Source organism: Mobula birostris, chromosome 26, assembly GCF_030028105.1.
Source record: "Mobula birostris isolate sMobBir1 chromosome 26, sMobBir1.hap1, whole genome shotgun sequence".
Taxonomy (NCBI): domain Eukaryota; kingdom Metazoa; phylum Chordata; class Chondrichthyes; order Myliobatiformes; family Myliobatidae; genus Mobula; species Mobula birostris.
The window spans coordinates 5,547,452-5,570,342 of NC_092395.1; the positions used below are offsets into that span (position 1 = coordinate 5,547,452).

Consider the following 22,891-nt stretch of genomic DNA (forward strand, 5'->3'; position numbering starts at 1 on the left):
CCTCTTCTCCATCCACCCCAAAGCTTTGATATCCTTCCTATAATGGAGTGACCAGAACTACATGCAGTACTCCTAACCAGAGTTTTATAAAGCTGCAACATAACTTCCTGACTTTTGAACTCAATGCCTCTATTAATATGTATTCTTAACCACCCTTTCAACCTGTGTATCCACTTTCAGGGAACTATGAACTTCAACCTCCAAGATCCCTCTGCTCATCAACACTTAAGGAACTTTCCCTTAGCAGTGTACTGTCTCTTTATATTTGCCCTACCAAGGTGCAACACCTCACAATTGGCTGGGTTAAATTCCATCTGCCATTTCTCCGCCCATATCTATAAATGATCTACATTGTGCTGTGTTCTTGGACAGTCTTTCAAACTATCTACATACAACACCACCAATTTTCATATCATCTACAAACTTACTAACCCACCCACCTACATTCTCAATCAGATCATTTATATACACACACATCACGAACAGCAAAGATCCTAGTACAGATCCCTGCAAAACACCACTAATCACAGACCTCCAGCTAGAACAAGTCCCTTAGAGGACTACCCTCTGGCTTGTCCATCAAAGACAGTTCTGAATCCAAACTGCCAATTCACCATGGATCTCATGCATCTGAGTCTTTGGGATGACTCTCCCATGAGGGAACCTGTCAAATGCCTTACTAAAATCCATATAGACATCATCCACTGTTCTACCTTCATTGATCACTCTCGTCATTCTGTCAAAAAACAATCAAGTTAGTAAGACATAACTTGCCCCGCACAATGCATTGTTGGCTCTCCCCAATTAAGCCATGGTTTTCCAAACGCTCATAAATCCTATCCCTCAGAATCCTCTCGAGTAACTTCCCTACACTGACATGAGATTCACCAATCTATAGTACAGTGTATAGTAGGTACATCTGTCAGAATTTGCTAGTCTTTGGTGACACACCAGATCTCCTCAAACTCCTAATGAAGTATCATTGCCAGCATACCTTCTTCACGACTTCACATGTTGGGCCCAGGACAAGTCCTCTGAAATGATGACACCCAAGACCTTGAAGTGGATCACCCTTGGTACTGCTAACTCCTCGATGAAAACTGGTGTGTTTCTCCTGACATCCCAATCCTGAAGTCTTTCATCAATGCCTCTGTAGGTGGAGCTATATACTACACCCCAATGCTGATACAAAAGATACAAAAGCCTAAAAGTACATCCCACCAGGCTCAAGGACAACTTCCAACCCACTATTATCAGACTCTTGAAGTCTTGTAAAATAAGATGGACTCATCCTCAATCTACCTCATGATCTTGCAGTTTGTTTACCTGCATTGTATTTTATCCGAAGCTTTTACACTTTATTCTGCATTGTTTTACTGTATTCAGCTCAATGCACTGTCTAATGATTTGATCTCTATCAACAGTACGCAAGACAAGCTTTCCACTGTATGTGGGACCAAAAGAAATAGGAAATGAATTAGGCCATTCAGCCCATCAAGTCTGCTCCACCATTCCATCATGGCTGATTTATTAGCCTTCTCCACCCCATTCTCCCGCCTTATCCATAAGATCATAAGATATGGGAGAAGTAAGCCGTTCGGCCCATCGATTCTGCTCTGCCATTCAATCATAGACTGATCCAATTCCAATCCCCACTCTCCTGCTTTCACCCCATACCCTTTGATGCCCTGGCCAATTGAGAACCTACACTGACACACAAAAGTTTGGGCACCCCTGAACAAAATTTCTGTTACTGTGAATAGCTAAGCGAGTAAAAGATGAACTGATTTCCAAAAGGCATAAAGTTAAAGATAACACATTTCTTTAATATTTTAAGAAAACATTTTTATTTCCATCTTTTGCAGTTTCAAAATAACAAAAAAAGGAAAAGGGCCCGAAGCAAAAGTTTGGGCACCCTCCATGACAGTACTTAGCAACACCCCCTTTGGAAAGTATCACAGCTTGTAAATGCTTTTGTAGCCTGCTAAGGGTCTTTCAATTCTTGTTTGGGGGATTTTCGCCCATTCTTCCTTGCAAAGGGCTTCTAGTTCTATGAGATTCTTTGGCTGTCTTGCACGCACTGCTCCACAGATTCTGGATGAAGTTTAGGTCAGGGGACTGTGAGGGCCATGGCAAAACCTTCAGCTTGTGCCTCTTGAGGTAGTCCATTGTGGATTTTGAGGTGTGTTTAGGATCATTATCCTGTTGTATAAGCCATCCTCTTTTCATCTTCGGCTTTTTTTTTACAGACAGTGTGATGTTTGCTTCCAGAATTTGTTGGTATTTAATTGAATTCATTCTTCCCTCTACCAGTAAATGTTCCCCCTGCCCCAGCAGGCAAAGTCAGCTGTGGTGGACTGGGCTGATGAGATCTACAGAGGCATCCAATGCTCTGGTCCTGCAACGCTCCATGGAGACACAGAAGACGTCATGTCATCCATTGCACCCCAGTTTGTGGCACTTGTTTGTCCAACTGGACTCTGACTTCTGAGGCCGAGAAAGTGGAATTGTCCCAGTGCAATGACTTTTCCAACTTAAACACTTCTGCACAGGTTTCCTGTCGCTGTCAGACAGGACAGGCAACCACCATTCAATAAAGATTTTTAAAAAGTTCAAAGGTTCATTTATTATCAAATCGTGTATCCCTATAAAACTTTGAAATCTGTATTCTCCAGATAGCCACGAAACAAAGAACATAAAAGTCAGAGAGAAAAATCAAACCCGTCTCTCCAGTACAAACAGAATGGCATCCTGATCATACCCCTGAAACCCCCCTCCCCCACACAAATGGAGCAGGAACGTCAACCCCCCAAAAACAACCCCTCCCCCACACAAAAAACTAATAGAATATCAACCTCCAAATACCCTCCCCTCGCACAATAAAACTGAAGAAACAGGCGATTTTAAAAAACACAATATAAAAACCATAAATCTGAAACAAGCCCACAGTCTATAAATGCAATAGTCCAAGCCATAAACACAAAACCACGATACAATCCTCCAATGTCACCCACATTCATCAAAGAGAAGGAGACCGACTAAATCACACACGAGCCACAAAACCTGCGGCTTATTCTGAACTTCCCAACCTCTGGATCACAGAGTGCCAAGATCCAACAGTACCAAAGTAACGAGGCTCTCAGATAAACTCAAAAAAGTCAACTTCAAATGCGCTACAATCCGAGATGGCAATTTCCACTGTGGCATCTGCTCACATCTTTTCATGAGGACTTCTGACACTATATACTATTAGGTATTAAAGATTTCTCTCAAGAAAAACAGGAATCTGTGTAGGAACATTTGGCACCTAAAGACTTAAATACGAGAATAAAAATAGAATTTACAACATAAATAAACTTCAGTATAAACCAAATTCCTTGAAATATCCATCCCGGAAAGCACAATGCAAACAAAATTAATTTTTGTGGTTAAGTCATCAAGCTGTAATTATGGTTTAAGTTGACATTATAAATTCAGTTTGACCTCATGAGACCTCAACTTTCAACATGTTTTACAGTGAAGCTAGTTTGCAAATAGCTCATGTTACACATTGCTTCAAATGACTTCAGTCTGTCTGCAGACAGGATCACCGACGTCAACTTCAGAGCTTGTGCATGTAGCTGCCCCTCACAAATCTCCGAGCTGGTGTCAAGTCCCCACAGTTTGAATGTTAAACTGGGATGAGTAATGGTGCAGTGGCACCATCGTTATCATCTCTAAATTTCAACCAATTTTCCCTGCAATCAAATTACTGCTTTCTTTGTTGGAAATCATTTGGCATAGAGTTCTGGTGGAGATAGACCACAAAGAGAGAAGCAAAATGGTGGCTGTCCATCGTGTCCAACAATGACAGGAGGCCTGTGCTGGAGAGTTTTTAAAAAGTGGAAAAGATATTGCACTGGGGTAGTTCCATGCTCTCGGCTTTGGAAGTCCGGGTGCAGTGGTATGGGTGCTCATCACAACTGGGGTCACAACCTCTTCTGGTGCCCTGACATGCCCTTCGCTCTCCATGGCAAAATATGGTGTATTAAAAGGAAGTTGCTATAGAAGCATTTCTGATAGCTTCAATGTGGAGAATCTGTGGAATTCATTGCTGGCAGACAGCTGTGGAGGACAAAGCATTGAGTATACTTAAAGTGAGGGTTGATGGGTTCTTGATTAGCATGGAAAAATGCAGGAGAATGGGGTTAAAAGGAACAATAAATCAGCCATGAGGGGATGGTGCAGACTTGATAGGCAGAATGCCCCATTTCTGCTCCCATGTCTTACAAATCCAGAGGGCAAATTTAATTAAATTCAGTGCATACATTTGCACAGCATGGAAGATAAATACCAAGAGGTCTTTAAAATAATTGGTACAGTCATCTGAACTTTTCATAACAATACTGTATATCAAATTAAGTGACAGAGCTCATTAATGCCTTAAAGAATGGCATATTCCAAATGTGAAATATTGACACCAATATAGAATCAGATTTATTATCACACCAGATTTATTGTCATGTTCAATTTGTTTTGCAGAAACAGCACACAGCAAAAACAAAAATAATTTTTGTAATTTACCTCCTCAAGGTAATGTTGCAGCTCTATAAAACCCTGGTTACACCACATAATGTTGAAAGACCCGAAACACCTGATGATTCCAGGAACATCACTGAAGATGAGTCCAGAGGTATCAGTAGATGTACGTACACAGCTTACTGAAAAAGCTGTAAGAAGGGAAAAGATGACCAGGGGTGTGATGTTGAGGCTCTATGAGGCACTCGTGAGACCACACTTGGTGTATTGTGTGCAGTTTCGGGCTCCTCATTTTAGAAAGGATATACTGACATTGGAGAGGGTTCGGAGAAGATTCACGATAATGATTCCAGGAATGAAAGGGTTACTGTATGAGGAACCTCTGGCAGCTCTTGGGCTGTATTCCCTGGAGTTCAGGAGAATGAGGGGGGATCTCATAGGAACATTCCAAATGTTAAAAAGCCAGAACAGATGAGATATGGCAAAGTTATTTCCCATGGTAGGGGATTCTAGGACAAGAGGGCGCAACTTCAGGATTGAAGGACGTCCATTTAGAACTGAAACGTGGAGACATTTCTTTAGTCTGAGGGTGGTAGATCTGTGGAATTTGTTGCCACGAGCGACTGTGGAGGTCAAGTCATTTAAGGCAGAGATAGATAGGTTCTTGATTAGCCAGGGCATCAAAGGGTATGGGGAGAAGGCAGGGGAGTGGGGATGGCTGGAAGAATTGGATCAGCCCATGATTGAATGGTGGAGCAGACTCAGTGGGCCGAATGGCCTACTTCTGCTCCTATATCTTATGGTATTATGTGTCTTGTGAATTATTCCCAGAAACTTCAGCCATTTCTGCTCTGCCATCATCCCAGTCAGTATCCTCCTCCAAACCACCTGGGCAAGCTCCTCTCTCATGCCTCTGCAATTCCCTTTATTCCATTGCGATACTGATACATGTGAGTTATGCTTCTCCCTCTCACATTGCAGCATGTTCAATCACATTATGATCACTGCCTCCTAAAAGGTTTCTTTACATTAAGCTCCCTAATAAGATTTGGGTTATTAAACAACACCTAATCCAAGATAGCCTTTCCCTGAGTAGGCTCAAGCACAAGCTGCTCTAAAAAGCCATCTCATTGGCATTCAACGAATTCCCCCCTTGCGATCCAACATCATCTTGATTTTTCCAATCCCCTTGGGGAAGTCTCCCATTACAATTATGACATTATCCTTATTGCATGCCTTTTCCAGCTCCCTTTGCAATCTTAACCCCACATCTTGGCTACTATTTGGAGGCCTTTATATGATTACTATAATGCTTTTTTAAAACCTTTGCAGTTTCTTAACTCCACTCTCAGAGAGTCACATCCTCTGACCCCATGTCACTTCTTTCTAAACATACAATTTCATCTCTTACCAAGAGAACCACACCACTGCCTACATCTTCCGGCCTGCCTGCACTTTCATACAAAGTATATCATTTGATGTTAAGCTCTCAACTATGATCTTCTTTCAGCCATGACTCAGTGATGCCCACAACATCATACTGACCAATCTCTAATTGTGCCACAAGTTTGTCCACCTTACTCTGAATGCTACGTACATTTAAATACAGCACCTCCAGTCCTGCATTCTTTGCCCTTTTGAATTTTGCCTCCGCGGTACAATTTAACCCTTTGCACACAAATGCAGACAGAGCAATCATTGACTTGTCCTTCCTTACATTCATGTTACACCCATCATATACATAAACCTGCTGGCTCATCCCCAGCTCTATCATCCTGGCTCCCATCCTCCACCATACTAGTTTAAACCTCTCCCAACAGCTCTAGTAAATCTGCCCACACAAATATTGGTTCCCCTGGGACTCAAGTGCAGCCTGTCCCGTTTGTACAGGTCCCACCTGCCCCAGACGAAGTCCCAACTATTCAGAAATATGAATCCCTGCCCCATGTTCCAATTCTTTATTTATCTGCCACCTCGTTCTTATCCTCACAGTCGCATGGCACAAGCAGCAATCCCAAGATTACTACCTTTGAGGTCCGGCTTCTCTGCTTCCTTCCCAACTCCCTGCATTCTTTTTTCAGGCCTCCTCCCCTTTTCTACCCATGTCTTTGGTACTAATATGTACCACAACTTCAAGCTGCTCACCCTCCTTTTTCAGGATATTGTGGATGCATCCAGAAACATTGCAGACCCTGGCACCTGTGAGGCAAACTATCACTCGTGTTTCCTTTTCACATCCACAGAATCACCTATTTTCCCCCTGACTATAGAGTCCTCTATTACGGCTGCCATCTACTTCAGTTCCCGACCCTTCTGAGCCATAGGGCCAGACTCCATGCCAGAGGTATGGCCACGGTTCCCGCAGATAGATTGTCACCCCCAAACCTATTTTACGAAGATGGGTTTAGCAAGCTAGGGCTTTACTCTTTGGGGTGAAGGAAGAGAAGAAGTGACTTGATTAAGGAGTGTAAGATAGAGGCATAGTTAGACTGAACAGCTAGAGACCTCCCCAGCCCCCAGCAGAAATAGCAAATCTGACAGGGAATAATTTTAAGATGATTGGTGTAGGAAGGATGTCAGAAGTAATTTGTTTTTTTTTAAAATATAGAGTAATGGGTGCATAGAACATGCTGCCAGGGGTGGTGGTAGACACAGATACCACCACCATACAGGTGGCAGGTTGAAGAAACTCTTAAACAGGCACATGAATGATTAGAAACATGGTGTGCTATGTGGGCAGGATGGGTTAGACTGAGCTTGGAGTAGGTTACAAGGTCTATACTAAACTGTAATTTTCCATGTTCTGTGCACGTTTGTTTAAATATAGAGCCAATAAAAGGAATAACAAGAGTGTGTTCATTCCATTGGAGAGAGACAGATGCAGGAATCTGGAGCAACACACGGTTACATACTTCATGGATATCTTGTGACTGTCTTATGAGGATGATGTAATGGTCTTGCAGAGGTCACATGATGCAATTTTCCCACCAGTGAGGTCACATGATGACTTGTTCTCAACAGGTATATAAAAGAGAGACCCCTGGTGATGCAGTTAGTTTTCAGTTTAGTTTTGTGTTAGTTACTCCGTATTGCTGCGTATTCGTCTTATGACGCAGTTCGTTTTTAAACCAGAGTTTTACTTTCTATTTTAAGGTAGAACATTTGTGCTGGCAGTTTCGACAATATCTGCCAGGTTTTTTTGTTTTAGTTTTACCTTTGCAGTTTAATATCAGAGAGCGAGGATCTTTATAAAAGTACGAGACCTGAAGGATTGAGAATAGTTGGTGTCGTTCGGCAGTTTCATAAAGGATCGACCTTTATTGAATCTTCATTGAAGAAAAAGTGACCTGCAACTGAGATATCCCCTGCTAAAGTAGGAAGGATAGTGCAGTGTCTATTCTCCAGAAGGAAAGGTCAGTCCCTTTAAACCGTTTTATTTCCGTCGTTGTGAATCCTGCAGACAAGGCAGGTTCCGGCTGGGATCAGCGGTAACGTGACGTCTTCGAGGAAATCTTTACTTCAGGAAAGTTTCTCCTAATCGACTGCATAAATCTCTTGGACTTTCGAATTTACTATTCTAAGAACGGTGTTCGAATTTACCAGTTTAAGAACTGTTTTCGCATTTACCCTTTTAAGAATTGTTCCAGAGTTGCCGTGTAGCAGTTAACTTCCGGTTAAGTTAGTCGTTTAAATACATTTCGCTATTTTTGAGCAAAGTTTAATAAATGTTTGTTTGTTTTTTTGTAAAACCTGACTCAATTCTATATTCATTGTTGCCAGTCATATGACAACACAAGATATTGGAAGAACTCAACAGATTAGGCAGCAGCTATGGGGGGAAATTAGACAATGCTTCAGGTGGAGTCCCCCTGAAAGACAGATCTGTCCTCTAAGATAGAGGGTAGATCTACCTTTAGGTCCAGATGAACAGTCTCTACCAGAAACGTCAAATGCCCATCTGCGTCCACAGATGCTGCCTGATTCAGAGTTCTTCCAGCACTTTGGTTGTTTTTCCAAGATTCTAGCATCTGTATGACAGGATTCTTTCTTAAGGTGGAAAGGGAAGTACAAACGTAGTTCCACCCAACACCAGGGCTTATAATACCTCTTGCAATGATCTTTGCATCATCAATAGGGACAGGAGAAGTACTGGAGGATTCAAGAAAGGGAGTGGAGATAATACAGAAAATTACAGACCAGTGAGTCTGACTTCTGTATGGGCAAGTTGCTGGAGAAGATCCTGAGAGGCAGGATTTGAGCATTTGGAGAGACATAATCTGATTAGGGATAGTCAGCACGGCTTTGTCAAGGGCAGGTCGTGTCTTATGAGCCTGATTGAATTCTTTGAGGATGTAACAAAACACATTGAAGAAGGTAGAGCAGTAGATATAGTGTACATGGATTTCAGTAAGGCATTTGATAAGGTTCCCCATGCAAGGCTCCTTCAGAATGTAAGGAGGCATAGGACCCAAGAAGACCTTGCTTTGTGGATCCAGAATTGGCTTGCCTACAGAAGGCAAAGGGTAATTGTAGGTGGTTCGTATTCTGCATGGATTTCAGTGACCAGTGGTGTTCCGCAGGGATCTTTTCTGGGACCCCTCCTCTGTGATTTTTATCAATGTCCTGGATGAGGAAGTAGAAGGGTGGGTTAGTAAGTTTGCTGATGACACAAAGGTTGGGGGTGTTGTGGATAGTCTGGAGGGTTGTCAGAGGTAACAGTGGGACATGGAGAGGATGCAGAACCGAGCTGAGTTGTGGCAGATGGACTTCAACCCAGATAAGTATGAAGTGGTTCATTTTGGTAGGTCCAATTTGAAGACCGAATATAATATAAATGGTAAGACTCTTGGCAATGTGGAGGGTATGAGAGATCTTGGGGTCTGTGTCCATAGGACACTCAAAGCTGCTGCGCAAGTTGACTGATGTTAAGAAGGTGTACGATGGGTTGCCATTCATCAGCCGTGGGATTGAGTTCAAGAGCCGTGAGGTAATGTTACAGTTATACAAGACCTTGATCAGACCCCACTTAGAGTACTGTGTTCAGTTCTGGTCACCTCACTACAGGAAGGATATGGAAACTATATCCATATAGTGCAGAGGAGATTTACAAGGATGTTGCCTGGATTGGAGGCCGTACTTTATGAGAATAGGTTGAGTGTACTTGGCCTTTTCTCCTTGGAGCGACAGAGGATGAGAGGTGACCTTATCGAGGTGTACAAGGTGATAGGGGCATTGATCATGTGGATAGACAGAGGTTTTTTCCCAGGGCTGAAATGACTAACATGAGGGGGCAGAGCTTTAAGGTGTTTAGAAATAGGTACTGAGGGGATGTCAGGGTAGGTTTTTCCATACAGAGAGTGGTGGGTGTGTGGAATGCACTGCTGATGGCGGTGGTAGAAGTGGATACAATAGGGTCTTTTAGGGGCCTCTTAGATAGATTCATGGAGCTTAGAAAAATAGACGGCTATGCAGTAGGGCAGGGGTCCCCAACCTTTTGCACAGCGTGGATCGGTTTAATATTGACGATATTCTTGAGGACCGCCCGACTGGGGGTGGCGGGGGGGAGAAGGTTGTTCAAGTTCAACAGTGCGTGGCAGGGAACGACGAAAGGTGCAGCTGACTTACATCGTTTCATATCGCCAAATCATATAGTTTCCGCACGGCCTGGTAGCACATGCTTGCTAGTTGGGGACCACTGCACTAAGGAAATTCTATGCAGTTTCTAGAGTAGGATGCATGGTCAGCACAACATTGTGGGCTGAAGGGCCTGTAATGAGCTGTAGATCTCTATGTTCTATGTACATTCTATGGCCATGATAGAATAGTGAGCTTCTTTTAGAATCAAGACTGTGATAAGCAAAGGCTAACATTTAAGGATGGAGTTTCTCCTCAATATACTTGCATTAGAGTTCACCTTTACAATTGGATGCTTAAACCAATATTTGTGACACAAATATACTATGGCCACTTTATTAGGTACACCTGCTTGTTCATCTATTCAGCCAATCATGTGGCAGCAACTCAATGCATAAAAGCATGCAGACATGGTCAAGAGGTCCAGTTGTTGTTCAGATCAAACATCAGAATGGAAATGTTATCCAAGTGACTTCGATTATGGAATGACTGTTCGTGCCAGATGGGGTGCTTTGAGAGTCTCAGAAACTGACTTCATGGGATTTGCACACATAACTGTCTCTAGAGGTTACAAAGATTGGTGCAAAAACAAAATCTCATGAGCAGTAGTTCTGTGGGCAAAACACTTTGTTAATGAGAGCAGAGAAGAATGACTAGACTGGTTCAAGCTGATTGGAAGATGACAGTAATTCAAATAACCACACGTTACCAGAGTGGTGTACAAAAGATCTTTTCCAAATGCTCATGTTGAACCTTGAAGTGGATGGGCTCCAGCAGCAGAAGATCACAAACATACTAAGTGGCTTCTTTAGATACAGGAGGTAGCTAATAAAATGGCCACTAGTGTACTCCTGAAGAAGGATCTCAGCCTGAAACATTCACTGTACTCTCTTCCATAGATTGTGCCTGGCCTGCTGAGTTCCTCCAGCATTTTCTGTGTGTTGCTTAGATTTCCAGCGTCTGCAGATTGATTTTGCTTGCTAAGTGTAGTCTTTGTTTATCCCCCTCTGTGTTCAAATTCAAACTTCAAATACAAGGATAATGCCATTTTTGCAAAACTAACAGCCAAGCATTAAATTTAACAATTTTGATCTGTCACTTACAGGCAATCACTTCCCCAAATTCCCATTATTTACACACTACTAATGACATGAGCTTTCAATCTTATTTTTTTTTAAGCCAGGTGTTGATTTTAATTTGATTTTCCCTCAGATATGTCTACAACAGCATTTTGTTATCCAAATACATTAACAAACTTCAATCATGGTAAACAAGATAGACTGTTTTAAATTGAACATTCTCTTCAGAAAGAGGCAACAGTTGTGGCCATTTCGTTAGCAGGAAACCCTTGTTCTGGTTGCTCAGGGTACTTTCCCTAGCAAGCACCCTTTCTGACCACATTGATACAGTATTATTGTCATGTGTACCAAGATACTGTGAAAAGCTTGCTTTGCATATTTTAATACCAGGGGTTCCCAACCTGGAGTCCACAGACCCCTTGCTTAATGCGTTTAAAAAAAGGCTGGTAATCCCTGGTTTATACAGATCTAATCATGACAGTACATTGAGCTAGAATAAGATAAAACAATAATAATGCAGAATAAAGTATGAAAGCTACCAAAAAAAGATGGAGTGCAGGTAAATGAGTGCAAGATCATAACAAGGTAGATTGTGAGGCCAAGAGTCCATCTTGTTGTACAAAAAGGTCCATTCAAGACTCTGATAACAGTGGGATAGAAACTGTCTTTGAACCTGATGGTACATGATTTCAGGCTTTTGTATCTTCTGCCTGATGGGGGAAGAGAAAAAAAGAAAATGTCTGGGGTGGGTGGGATCTTTGATTATGCAGGTTGCTTTACTGAGGCAGCGAGAGGTGTTGGCAGAGTTAGTGGAGGCAACGTGATGTCCTGATGAAGAGTCTCTGCTGATAGGAGTGGAGAGAAGTTCCACCTTCAGTACTATTATTCCAAGCAACCTCCTCACCACGGCACACACTGACAATGCCATAGTCAGCGTTGAGCGGTTGGGTAGCTCTCTGCCAATCAAGCTAACCAACCGCAATGCTGCAAGTGATAGATTTACTTATTCATACAAATAGATTCCCTTTTTCTGAATCCTGCACATTCTGAGAACTAACCCGTTTTTATTGTGAGGGGTTACTGTCATCTCTAAACCAAAGCAGTCTAACTTGGAGCAATACAGACTGCGGGAGGAACCCAACAGGTCAGGCAGCATCCATGGAAATGAATAAACGGTTGACGCTTTTGGCAGAGACCCTTCAGGACTCCAGCATCTGCAGAATCTAGTGTCTGTAACTCGTCATTGTGCACAACTACCTCCAATTCATTGACAGACAGCAATATCAACAATTAAACTGAAGGCGGAGGTTGTGGGGAGAGAAGGGAAGACATCAAAACATGTTCCTTGCATTCCCCTCCAATTGGAACCTTCAAGGACCCAAAAATTCATATCCACGTCCCACAGTAGAAAAGGTTATTGGCTGCAGTTTATCATCACTGCAGGATTTTTGGATTTCCAGGACAAGGAAGAGGGCAGAGAATAACATTGCCCATCCTGCACAGTGCTTTTCCCAAAAGCTGCCTTCTGAAATGCACTATAGTGTTATTGAAACAACAACTTCACACTATATTCAAAGCTTCTTCCCCAGGCAGTTAATCTGATCAACCAATCTAGTTAGCTTCAGCCACCCCCCCTCCCCATCTATTACCCCTGTCACTGCACTGCAAACACACATTAAACCACTTTTTAATAAAGCAGTTTACATTGTTAATGCATGCTGGTATTTATGTATTTATGCATATTTTATACCATACCCATACTTTCAGCAAAGTTTATTTTTATATAATTCTTTATAATTGTTGGATGTTATTGTTTTTTTTAAGCCACATGTCATGCCCTGATCAACACACCACAGGAAATTTCTAAAACATGCACAAGTTCTGAACAGCACTAGGTTCTTGCCACTACTCACTCATACATGTGCTTTTTTAAGGAGGCAGGGTGGAGACATGTCTCTACCAAAGGAGGTATAAGGCGCTCCTTCCCTCCGCTAGCCTGCAGGTCATGCTTGGGCAAGGTGTAGCACCTGATGAGGGTCACATGAAGCCATGAGAGTAGATTATGGATCTGAGAACTGATGCATATCACAAGTCCTGGTTATGCGACCACTGATGCCAGGCAGACAATCTCTGAAGAGTATTGATAATGGCTGGGGTCACCCTTCTTGTAAAGACACTGCCCAGAAGCACATAATGATCAAAGGCAGATGGAAGACCACAATCGCCCATGTCATATGGCATGGCACATAATAATGATGATGTTGTATACGGCCAATAAAATTGGTCCTTGATATGACCACAAATGACCACTGACTAATGGGGACCATGGGATAAACTGGATTTATGGTGGTGTTAACAGACATCTGTTGTTACAGCAATATCCTTGGAACAGTAGATGAATATCATTAATCATCTCATCTACTGCAATGCTGAAGTCAAAGCACTGGACAATAAGAAACAATGGACAACTTTCCCATATTCCTCTTTGAAAGTACGAAGGTGGCTCTAGCCTCAGAATAGAGGGATATTAGATTATCTTATGAAGACACGCAGTCCTCTTTTATTGTCATTTACTAATGCATGCATTAAGAAATGATACAATATTTCCTCCGGTGTGATATCACAAAACACAGGACAGACCGAGACTGAAAAAAAAACTAACAAAACCACATAATTATAACATATAGTTACAAACAGTGTAACAATACCATAACTTGATGAAGAAGTCCATGAGCACAGTAAAAGTTCAAAGTATCTCAAATGTCCCACATTTCACGCAGACAGGAGAAGGAAGAGAAACTCTCCCTGCCATACCCAACCACGGTCTGACTCAGAGTCATCCGAAAACTTCGAGCTCTGATCAGCTCTTCGACACCGAGTACTGAGCGCCATCTCTGTCTGAACGATTCAACCTCCGTCTCGGTCGCCAGGCAAAGCCGGGGATTTTGAGGCCTTCCCTCCGAAAGATTCCTGACCGCGCAGTAACGACAGCAGCAAACGAGCATTTCAGAAATTTCTCCAGATGTTCCTCTGTGCTTTCACGTCCATCTCCATCAAATCAGAATTGTCCACGGCCCCTATTTAACGGATACGATATCATTTTCACCGGAGGGCTGCGCACGCGCGGCGTGTTGCTCTCTCTCCTCCCACCATTTAGATATCCATTTAGAACAGAGATGAGGAGGAATGTCTTTGGCCAGAGGATGGTGAACCTATGGAATTCATCACATCAGACAGCTGTGGAGGCAAAGTCATTGGGTATATTTAAAGTGGAGGTTGATAGGTTCTTGATTAGTCAGGACTTCACAGGTTACAGGGAGAAGGTAGGAGCATGGGGTTGAGAGACATAATAAATCAGCCATGATGGAACGGCAGAGCAGACTCATAGGGCCGAATTCTTCTCCATGTCTTATGGTTTTATGGACACAAGACCGCAGATGCTGGAAATCTGGAGCAATACACAAAATGCTGGAAGATGCCCGACCCACTGAGGTTCTCCAGCATGTGTATTGCTGGAGTCAACCTCAAAGTGGATCTTGGACCATTTCCCAGAATTAAAAAATGTTTTAAAGACTCGGCCTTGTTCTCCTAATGCCTCCAGGTTCTCTGCAAACATGATGACAAGTACTTCACAGAAATAAATTAGGTGTCAGTCTTGGCTCGCTCAAGAGCACTGAGGCAATCGGCAAACAGGGGATGTGCCAGATTTAACTCCAGGTTGATTACCATGCCTGCCTCACTTTATCCAAATGCAAGTCTTGCCAAACCATCACCATCTGACTGCATCCACTAGTTAGTTTAATACCTCACCATGTGAAAACATTAATGTCCTGCATGAAATTAACAACCGTGAGACCATACGATACAAGAGGAGAATTAGGCCATTTGGCCCATTGAGTCTGTTCTACCATTTCATCATGGCTGATCCAATTTTCCCATCAGCTCCACTTTCCTGCCTTCTCCCCATATCCCTCATGCCCTGACTAATCACAAATCTATCAACCTTTGCCTTAAATATACACAAAGACTTGGCCTCCACAACTGCCTGCAGCAACAAATTCCACACATTCATCCACTGTCTGGATAAAGAGAGTCCTCAGTGTTCTAAATGGACGCCCCTCTATTCTGAGGCTGTGTCCTCTGGTCCTAGACTCCCCCATTATAGGAAACATTCTCTTCACATCCACTCTATCGAGGCCTTTCAACATTTGACAGGTTTCAATGAGGTCACCTCTCATTCTTCTAAATTCCAGTGAGTAGATGCCCAGAGCCATCAAACACACCTCATATGACAAGCCTTTCAATCCCAGAATTATTTCAGTGAACCTCTTCTGAACCCCTTCCAATGTCAGCACATATCTTTCTTAGGTAAGGAGCCCAAAACTGCTCACAATATTTCAAGTGAGGCTTCATCTGTGCCTTACAAAATCTCAACATTACATCCTTGCTTTAAGACTGAGGCACAAGCAATATTAGAATGTTAATATCCACCATATTATTTTTTAAATTATGTCCTTTATGCTTATTGGTGCATTTTTTATGCCGCATTGGATCTGGAGCAACAATCATTTCGTGCTCTGAAGAATACAATAAACAACCTTGAATATTAATTACAGATGAGATAGCAACCGAGCTGGGGTTGCAAGCTCCATTAATATTGAATATCAAGCAGATTGATTCTACTTGTGGAAAAGACAGAATGATATGTCTATTGGGACTGCAGAGTTGAGGAGATATTTTGCTATCGCACATAAGTAAGTTCATTATCGAAGTACATATCCCTGTAGGTCACCATATATAACCCTAAGATTAATTTTCTTATGGGCATACTGAACAAATCTATTGAATAGTAACTATAACAGGATCAATGAAAGATCACCCAGAGTGCAGAAGACCACAAACTGTGCAAATGCAAATATAAATAAATAGCAATAAAGAATGTGAACATGAGAGAAAGGTCCTTAAAGTGAGATCACTGGCTGTGGGATCATCTCGATGGATGGGCAAGTGAGTATAGTTATCCCCTTCTGTTCACGAGCCTGGTGGCTGAACCTGGCAGTGCGAGTCCTGAGGCTCTTGTACCTTCTACCTGATGGCAGTGGCAGGAAGAGAGCATGGCCTGGGTGGTGAGGATCTCTGAAAATGGATGCTTCTTCTCCTACAACAGCATGTAAATGTGTTCAGTGATGGTGGTGGGGGGAGGGGTTACCCATGAGGGACTGGGCCAAATCCAAAACCTGCTGTAGGATTTTCTGTTCAGAAGCATTGGTGTTTCCATACCAGGCTGTGATGCAGCCTGTTAATACACTCTCCACTACACAACTATAGAAGTTTGTCAAAGTTTTAGATATCATGCCAAATCTCTACAGACTCCCAAGGAAGTAGAGAAGCTGCTGTGCTTTCTTCACAATTACACTTACATGCTGGGTCCAGCACAGGTCCTCTGAAATAGTAACACCCAGGAATCTGAAGTTACTAACTCTCTCCACCTCAACATACTTACTTGGAAAATTGTCAAATATTAGTAGAAAAGAATTCTCAAAGAAGCTTCTATACTTCCCGTTTCCCTCCAAAATACAGTAAAACATTTCAGCACAAGTTTTGTAACGAGAAAACAGACACACAAAATGTCGGAGGAACTCGGGTGATCAGGCGATATTCCCATCTATGGAGGGGAATAAACAGTTGAAGTTTCAGGCCAAAACCTTCACCAGAACTAGAAACTAAGGAGGGAGAAGCCAGGATAAGGTGGAAGGGGAGGGGAAGGTGGACAAGCTGGCAGGTGATAGGTGGGCCCAGGTGAGGTGAAGGAAGGGGACAGTCCTCATTGATTGTTACACTAACTCAGACTTCATGAGCTTTTATACCAGGATATTCAGATACGAGATTTACCATGATGCTCAACAGAAATTATTTGGAATCTACACAAACAGTAAGTATAGCATAATCCTTCAATTAGATTGAAGAATCCTTAGATGCTGCAGAATCCCAATCTGGAAGTGAAAATAAGAATATCAAAGTTGAAAGTAAATTTATTATCAAAGTACATACATGTCACCATATACAACCTGAGATTCATTGTCTTGCTGGCATTTATAGTAGAACAAAGGAAATATTGTACAATAGAATCAATGAAAAAAAACCCACAAAGACTGACAAAGTGCAAAATACAAAAATAATAAAAAGTAAATAAATAATATTGAGAACATGGATTTGTAGAGTTCTTGAAAGCGAGTCCATTGGTTGTGGAATCAGTTCATTGTTGAGGTGAGTGAAGTTATCCATGCTGGTTCAAGAGTCTGATGGTCAAAGGGTTATAACTGTTCCTGAACCTGGTGGTGTGGAACCCGAGGCTCCTGTACCTCCTTCCCGGTGGCAGCAGCAAGAACAGAGTATGGACTGGGTGGTGGGGCTCCTTGATGATGGATGCTGCTTTTTGTGGCTGTGCTTCTTATAGATGTGCTCAACGGTGGGGAAAGCATTTCCAATGATGGATATTTAATTGTGCATCAAAGACAGTCCACACTGAGCTTAGCCCTGTCAACCAATCTGGCATTTGCCACATCACCAAGTCCTACTAATATGGGCCTCAAGTAGAACCACATACCACCAGGCTGAAGAACAGTCTCTATCCCAGTGTTTAAGACTTTTGAACAGACCTTCGTACAACAAGACAGGCTCTTGACTTCACAATCTACCTCATCTTGGCCTGGCATCTTAGCATCTGCCTGTACTCTCTCTATAACTGTAGCACTTTATTCTGCATTCTGTTAATGCCTTCCCCTTGTACTACCCCAGTCCACTTGTAATGAAGTGCTCTGTATGGATGGCATGCAAAATTAACTTTTTCACTGTACCTCACTACACATGACAATAAAACAATTCACACAAGTACTTTTACTTGGGGGGAGGCTTCAATGTTTCTATCATTCATTCTATGGTATTTATCATTTCATGGATGTTTGTGTAAAGTACAAATTTCAAATTGATATTAACTGAGCCTTTGAAATAGAGTAACTTCAGAAAATTTCTCAAGAAATACTTAAATCAAAATTATTCAATTTTAAAACTTCCCTAGGAAACACTTTCTACAGGGAAACAACTGAGAGCATCCTGACTGGCTGTATCACTGCCTGGTATGGGAATTGTACTTCCCTCAATCGCAGGACTCTGCAGAGAGTGGTGCGGACAGCCCAACATATCTGTAGATGTGAACTTCCCACTATTCAGGACATTTACAGAGACAGGTGTGTAAAAAGGGCGTGAAGGGTCATCTGAGACCCGAGTCACCCCAACCACAAACTGTTCCAGCTGCTACCATCCGGGAAACAGTACTGCAGCATAAAATCCAGGACCAACAGGCTCCAGGACAGCTTCTTCCACCAGGCCATCAGACTGCTAATAGAAGTGTATTTCTATGTTATATTGACTGTCCCTGTTGCACATACAATTTATTATAAATTATTATAAATCGCACATTTAGACAGACATAATGTAAAGATTTTTACTCCTCATGTATATGAAGGATATAAGTAATAAAGTCAATTCAATTCATAAAGAATACCCCAATACACAATTTTGGCATTACACAACAATCTCCAAGGATATAATTTTAAGATAAGGTGCACTTTGAAAGCCCAGAGATTTAAAAAAAACTTCTGACTTGAATAAAAGCAGTCAAGATTTGTTATTTGATAACTAAATAAATGTCTTTGAGAAAATTAACAATTCACTTTTTGGGTAAAAATTCATTTACTTTGTGTAGGTTTGTAAGCCGAATACTTGCTAATTAGCATTTCAAATAAGACTTCCATTTCATGAATTGCGATTTTATAATACTTCAACTCAGTATGAAAATAACTGGGGAAAGTGCACTGTTATCTTACTCTGCAATGCTACACACAGCTGTCTGTTCAGTTAGGGCTCGTTTGTTTAAATACTATTACTGTCTACAACAATGTGATTGGTCAATCGAGACCAATAATTCCAAACTGGTTTCAAACAGCGGGTGTGGAATACTCAAACCTTTTCGCACTTTAAGTGCAATTTTATTCAAGTTCCCAATCAAAACATTGCTTCATAGAACGGAACAGGACCAGGCCTTTCGGCCCACTATGTCTATACCGACCACCACGCCACTTTCAATGAATCCCAGTTGCCTGCACATTTAAAACATTTAAAACCCGTTGTACCCACGTAGTGAGACAATCTCAAGGCCGGCATTATGGTTAGAGTAGGTATTTACTATTTAAGAAAGCATACAGCCCGAGAGAGTACCTTGGTGTAAAGTTCGGCTACTGACATGGTGTCCCTGCAGTGAAATCCTTCGCAAACCTCGCCGGTACCGAACCAGCAACCTCCCTCTAGGAACGGGTTTAACTCTTCTCCGGCGCCCTGCCGACCTTTGCTCAGACAGAACGACCTCCCTCCACGTGACTGCACTCACACCTGCCCTGAGGGACACGTCCCTCCGACCCTCAACTCCTCCTCCTCACTCCGTTCCCCGGACAACGTGACAGGACGGTCTCGGAAAGTCCGGCCTCGTTGGTCATCGTATAAAGGGACCGTAGGCGGCAATTAATAAATCTGCGATTGTAAAAAATTAATATTGAAAACTCAGCCAGCTCCATCATGGGCACTAGCTTCCCCAGATCGAGGGCATCTTCAAAAGAGTGGCAACCATCATTAAGGACCCCCATCACCCAGGGCATGCCCTCTTCTGAATGCTACCATCCAGGAGGAGGCACAGGAACCTGAAGATACACACTCAATGTTTTAGGAACAGCTTCTTCCCCTCCGCAATTATAATTTATAGCTTTTTATTATAATGTATTGCAATGTACTGCTGCTGCAAAACAACAAATTTCATGACTTATGCCAGTGACATTAAACCTGATTCTGATTATTGAGCGGAATGAAGACAAGGAAAGAGAACAAGAATATTTTGATTATTTTCTTCAGATGAGTTAGAGCTCTAGGAGGGGGTTTGGATGAAATGGTCACCAAGGATCTCAACCAGAACTGATGGCAGTGGACATAAAGTGGTGAAGGAGCTTTGATAATCACCACTGTTGTTCCTCAGAATGCTCAAATATCTCCAAATGCCTCACCAGCTTCATTTTATTGTCGTTATCCTAGTCTCTAATTGCCAAGAACAGTATCATTTCACTTTCTATAGAGTTGTCTGTTTACATTTTGTTACAAGTTCATGTTACCTCCATAATGTTACAAAAAATCTTAATTTGAATCAAGTACAATTTGAAATTTAATACTCCATGTACAGCACAGGTAGAACTAAATCTCCCTTAATGCCAAAATTCTGCCAAATTTAGATTTCTTAGAATTGTGTCCTTTGTTTGAAGAGTCTTTCAATAAATACAGCAGTTCTAACTCAAATAGAACAGAGTTGATGATTCATTATGAAAGTATTGGTATTGGGAACTGAAATTACTCTGGAGATTTGAAGGTCCTGAAAATGTTGAGCTTCATTTGTTTTCCAAGCAGGACGAAACCTGCGTAGATAATAAAACAGGAATCAGTGGGACCTTGTCTACGCTTGTTTATTAGGTACAAGAGTAGAACGCACTGTGATCTTCTGTTGCTGTAGCCCATCCACTTCAAGCTTCAATGTGTTGTGTGTTCAGGGATGCTCTTCGGTACACCACTGTTGTAACACGAGGTTATTTGTTGCCTTCCTTTCAGCTTAAAACAGTCTGGCCATTCTCCTCTGACTTCTCTCATTACAAGACTTTTTTGTTCACAGAACTGCTGCTCAATGGATGTTTTTTTTATTTCTCACACCATTCTTTGTAAACCCTGTGTGTGTGAAAAATCCCAGGGGATCAGCAGGTTCTGAGATACTCAAACCACGCCATCTGCCACCAACAATCATTTCATGGTCAAAGTCACTTAGATCATGTTTCTTCCCCATTCTGATGTTTGGTCTGAACAACAACTGAACCTCTTGACCATGTCTGCATGCTTTTATCATTGAGTTGCTGCCACTGAATAGCTGATTAGACATTTGCATTAACAGGCAGGTGTACCTAATAAAGTGGTCACTGAATGTATATTTGCAATGATCACCATTAACAGAATTTTAAAAAGCAAAACTGTTACTTAGTTCAATCAAATTCAGATTTAGATTTATTTATCATATGTACACTGAAACATAGAGTGAACTGTACATGTATCAAAATCACTATTTCAAATAGTTACGCGTACATTGTGTTATAGGATTGTTTTATATTTATACTGATTGTTTTTTATTGTGCTTATTGCATTTTTTATGCTGCGTCGAATCCAGAGTAACAATCATTTTGTTCTCCTTTACACTCATGTTTTGAAGAATGGCCACAAAGCAACAACAGGAAGGAGAAGTCAAAAGAGAGCACACACCAGTCTTTATCAAGGGATCAGAAGTGGAAAGGGTGAGCATTTTCAAGTTCCTAGGTGTCAACATTTCTGTGGATCTATCCTGAGCCCAACATATTGATACAATTACAAAGAAGGCATGACAGATGCTAGATTTCATTAGGAGTTTGAGGAGAATTGGTACGTCACCAAAGACACTTGCAGATTTCTACAGATGTACAGTGGAGAGCATTCTAACTGGCTGCTTCACCGTCTGGCGTGGAGGGACCACTACACCGGACGGAATAAGCTGCAGGAAGTTGTAAACTCAATCAGCTCCATCATGGGCACCAGCCTCCCCAGCATCCAGGACTCCTCAAAAAGGTGATGCCTCAAAAAGGCAGCATCCATCATTAAGGATCCCCATCACCCCCTTCTCATTGCTACCATCAAAGAGGAGAAACAGGAACCTGAAGACACACACTCGATGTTTTGGGAACAGCTTCTTCTCCTCCACCATCAGATTTCTGAACATTGAACTTATGAACAACAGCTCAGTAGTATTTTTCCTCTCTTTTTGCACCACTTACTTAATTTATTCTTTCTCTTTTATACACATCTCCTGTAATTTATAGTTTTTATTACTATGTGTTGCAATGTACTGCTGCCGCAAAAACAATAAATTTCACAACTTATGCCGGTGATATGAAACCTGATTCTGATTCTTTTTCGATTTCAGGGGAAATTTACAGCAAAATAATTCAAGAACATCTTGGGTAGATTTCTTTCAACTTCATTTTAATGCATATTATCTTTGCAGTAATGAATGTAAGCCTTGAAATATTGATCATATGTGTTTTAATAATTTATTTTACCTATTCTTTTGGGAGCCAAGAACTTTACAATACATTAAAATAAAATTATATAAAACTGAATATTACAATATCACTTCCAAATTATGACAGTCGAGCTCCTTTCATGAATAATGTATTGTGTAGCTGATTCATCAACAGTTCGCTTTTCATGAGTTCACAACCTATAAACCTTAACCCATTCATCTTTATTTGGAATGTGGGAGGAAACTGGAACACACGGAGAGAACACACACGATTTTTGATGGATTCATCAATAGTTTGCTGTCACGTCTCCTGCTTTAGTTTCACATTTCCACAGATGGGAGGTAAAGAAATAAAATCTAAATCCCCAAAACTTCCAGCGTCTATTTCCACCTCCTCATGAAGATAAAAGAATGGAGACAATCTCTTCATTCTGTGTGAAACGGTGTGAGGGATTGTAGAAATGTCTTA

General features: G+C 41.7%; 1 protein-coding gene across 3 annotated transcripts in view; it reads right to left on the reverse strand.

Annotated features, from left to right (window-relative positions):
- LOC140188342 (unconventional myosin-Vb-like) overlaps window positions 1-19,769 on the reverse strand; it is a 166,976-nt gene extending 147,207 nt beyond the window's left edge. For all 3 annotated transcript variants that reach the window (XM_072244508.1, XM_072244507.1, XM_072244506.1), the window contains exon 1: window positions 19,509-19,769. In XM_072244508.1, coding sequence (XP_072100609.1) covers window positions 19,509-19,535 — 27 coding nt within the window. In that variant the 5' untranslated portion in view covers window positions 19,536-19,769. The remainder of the gene's footprint in view (window positions 1-19,508) is intronic.
- Between the last annotated feature and the right edge of the window lie 3,122 nt (window positions 19,770-22,891).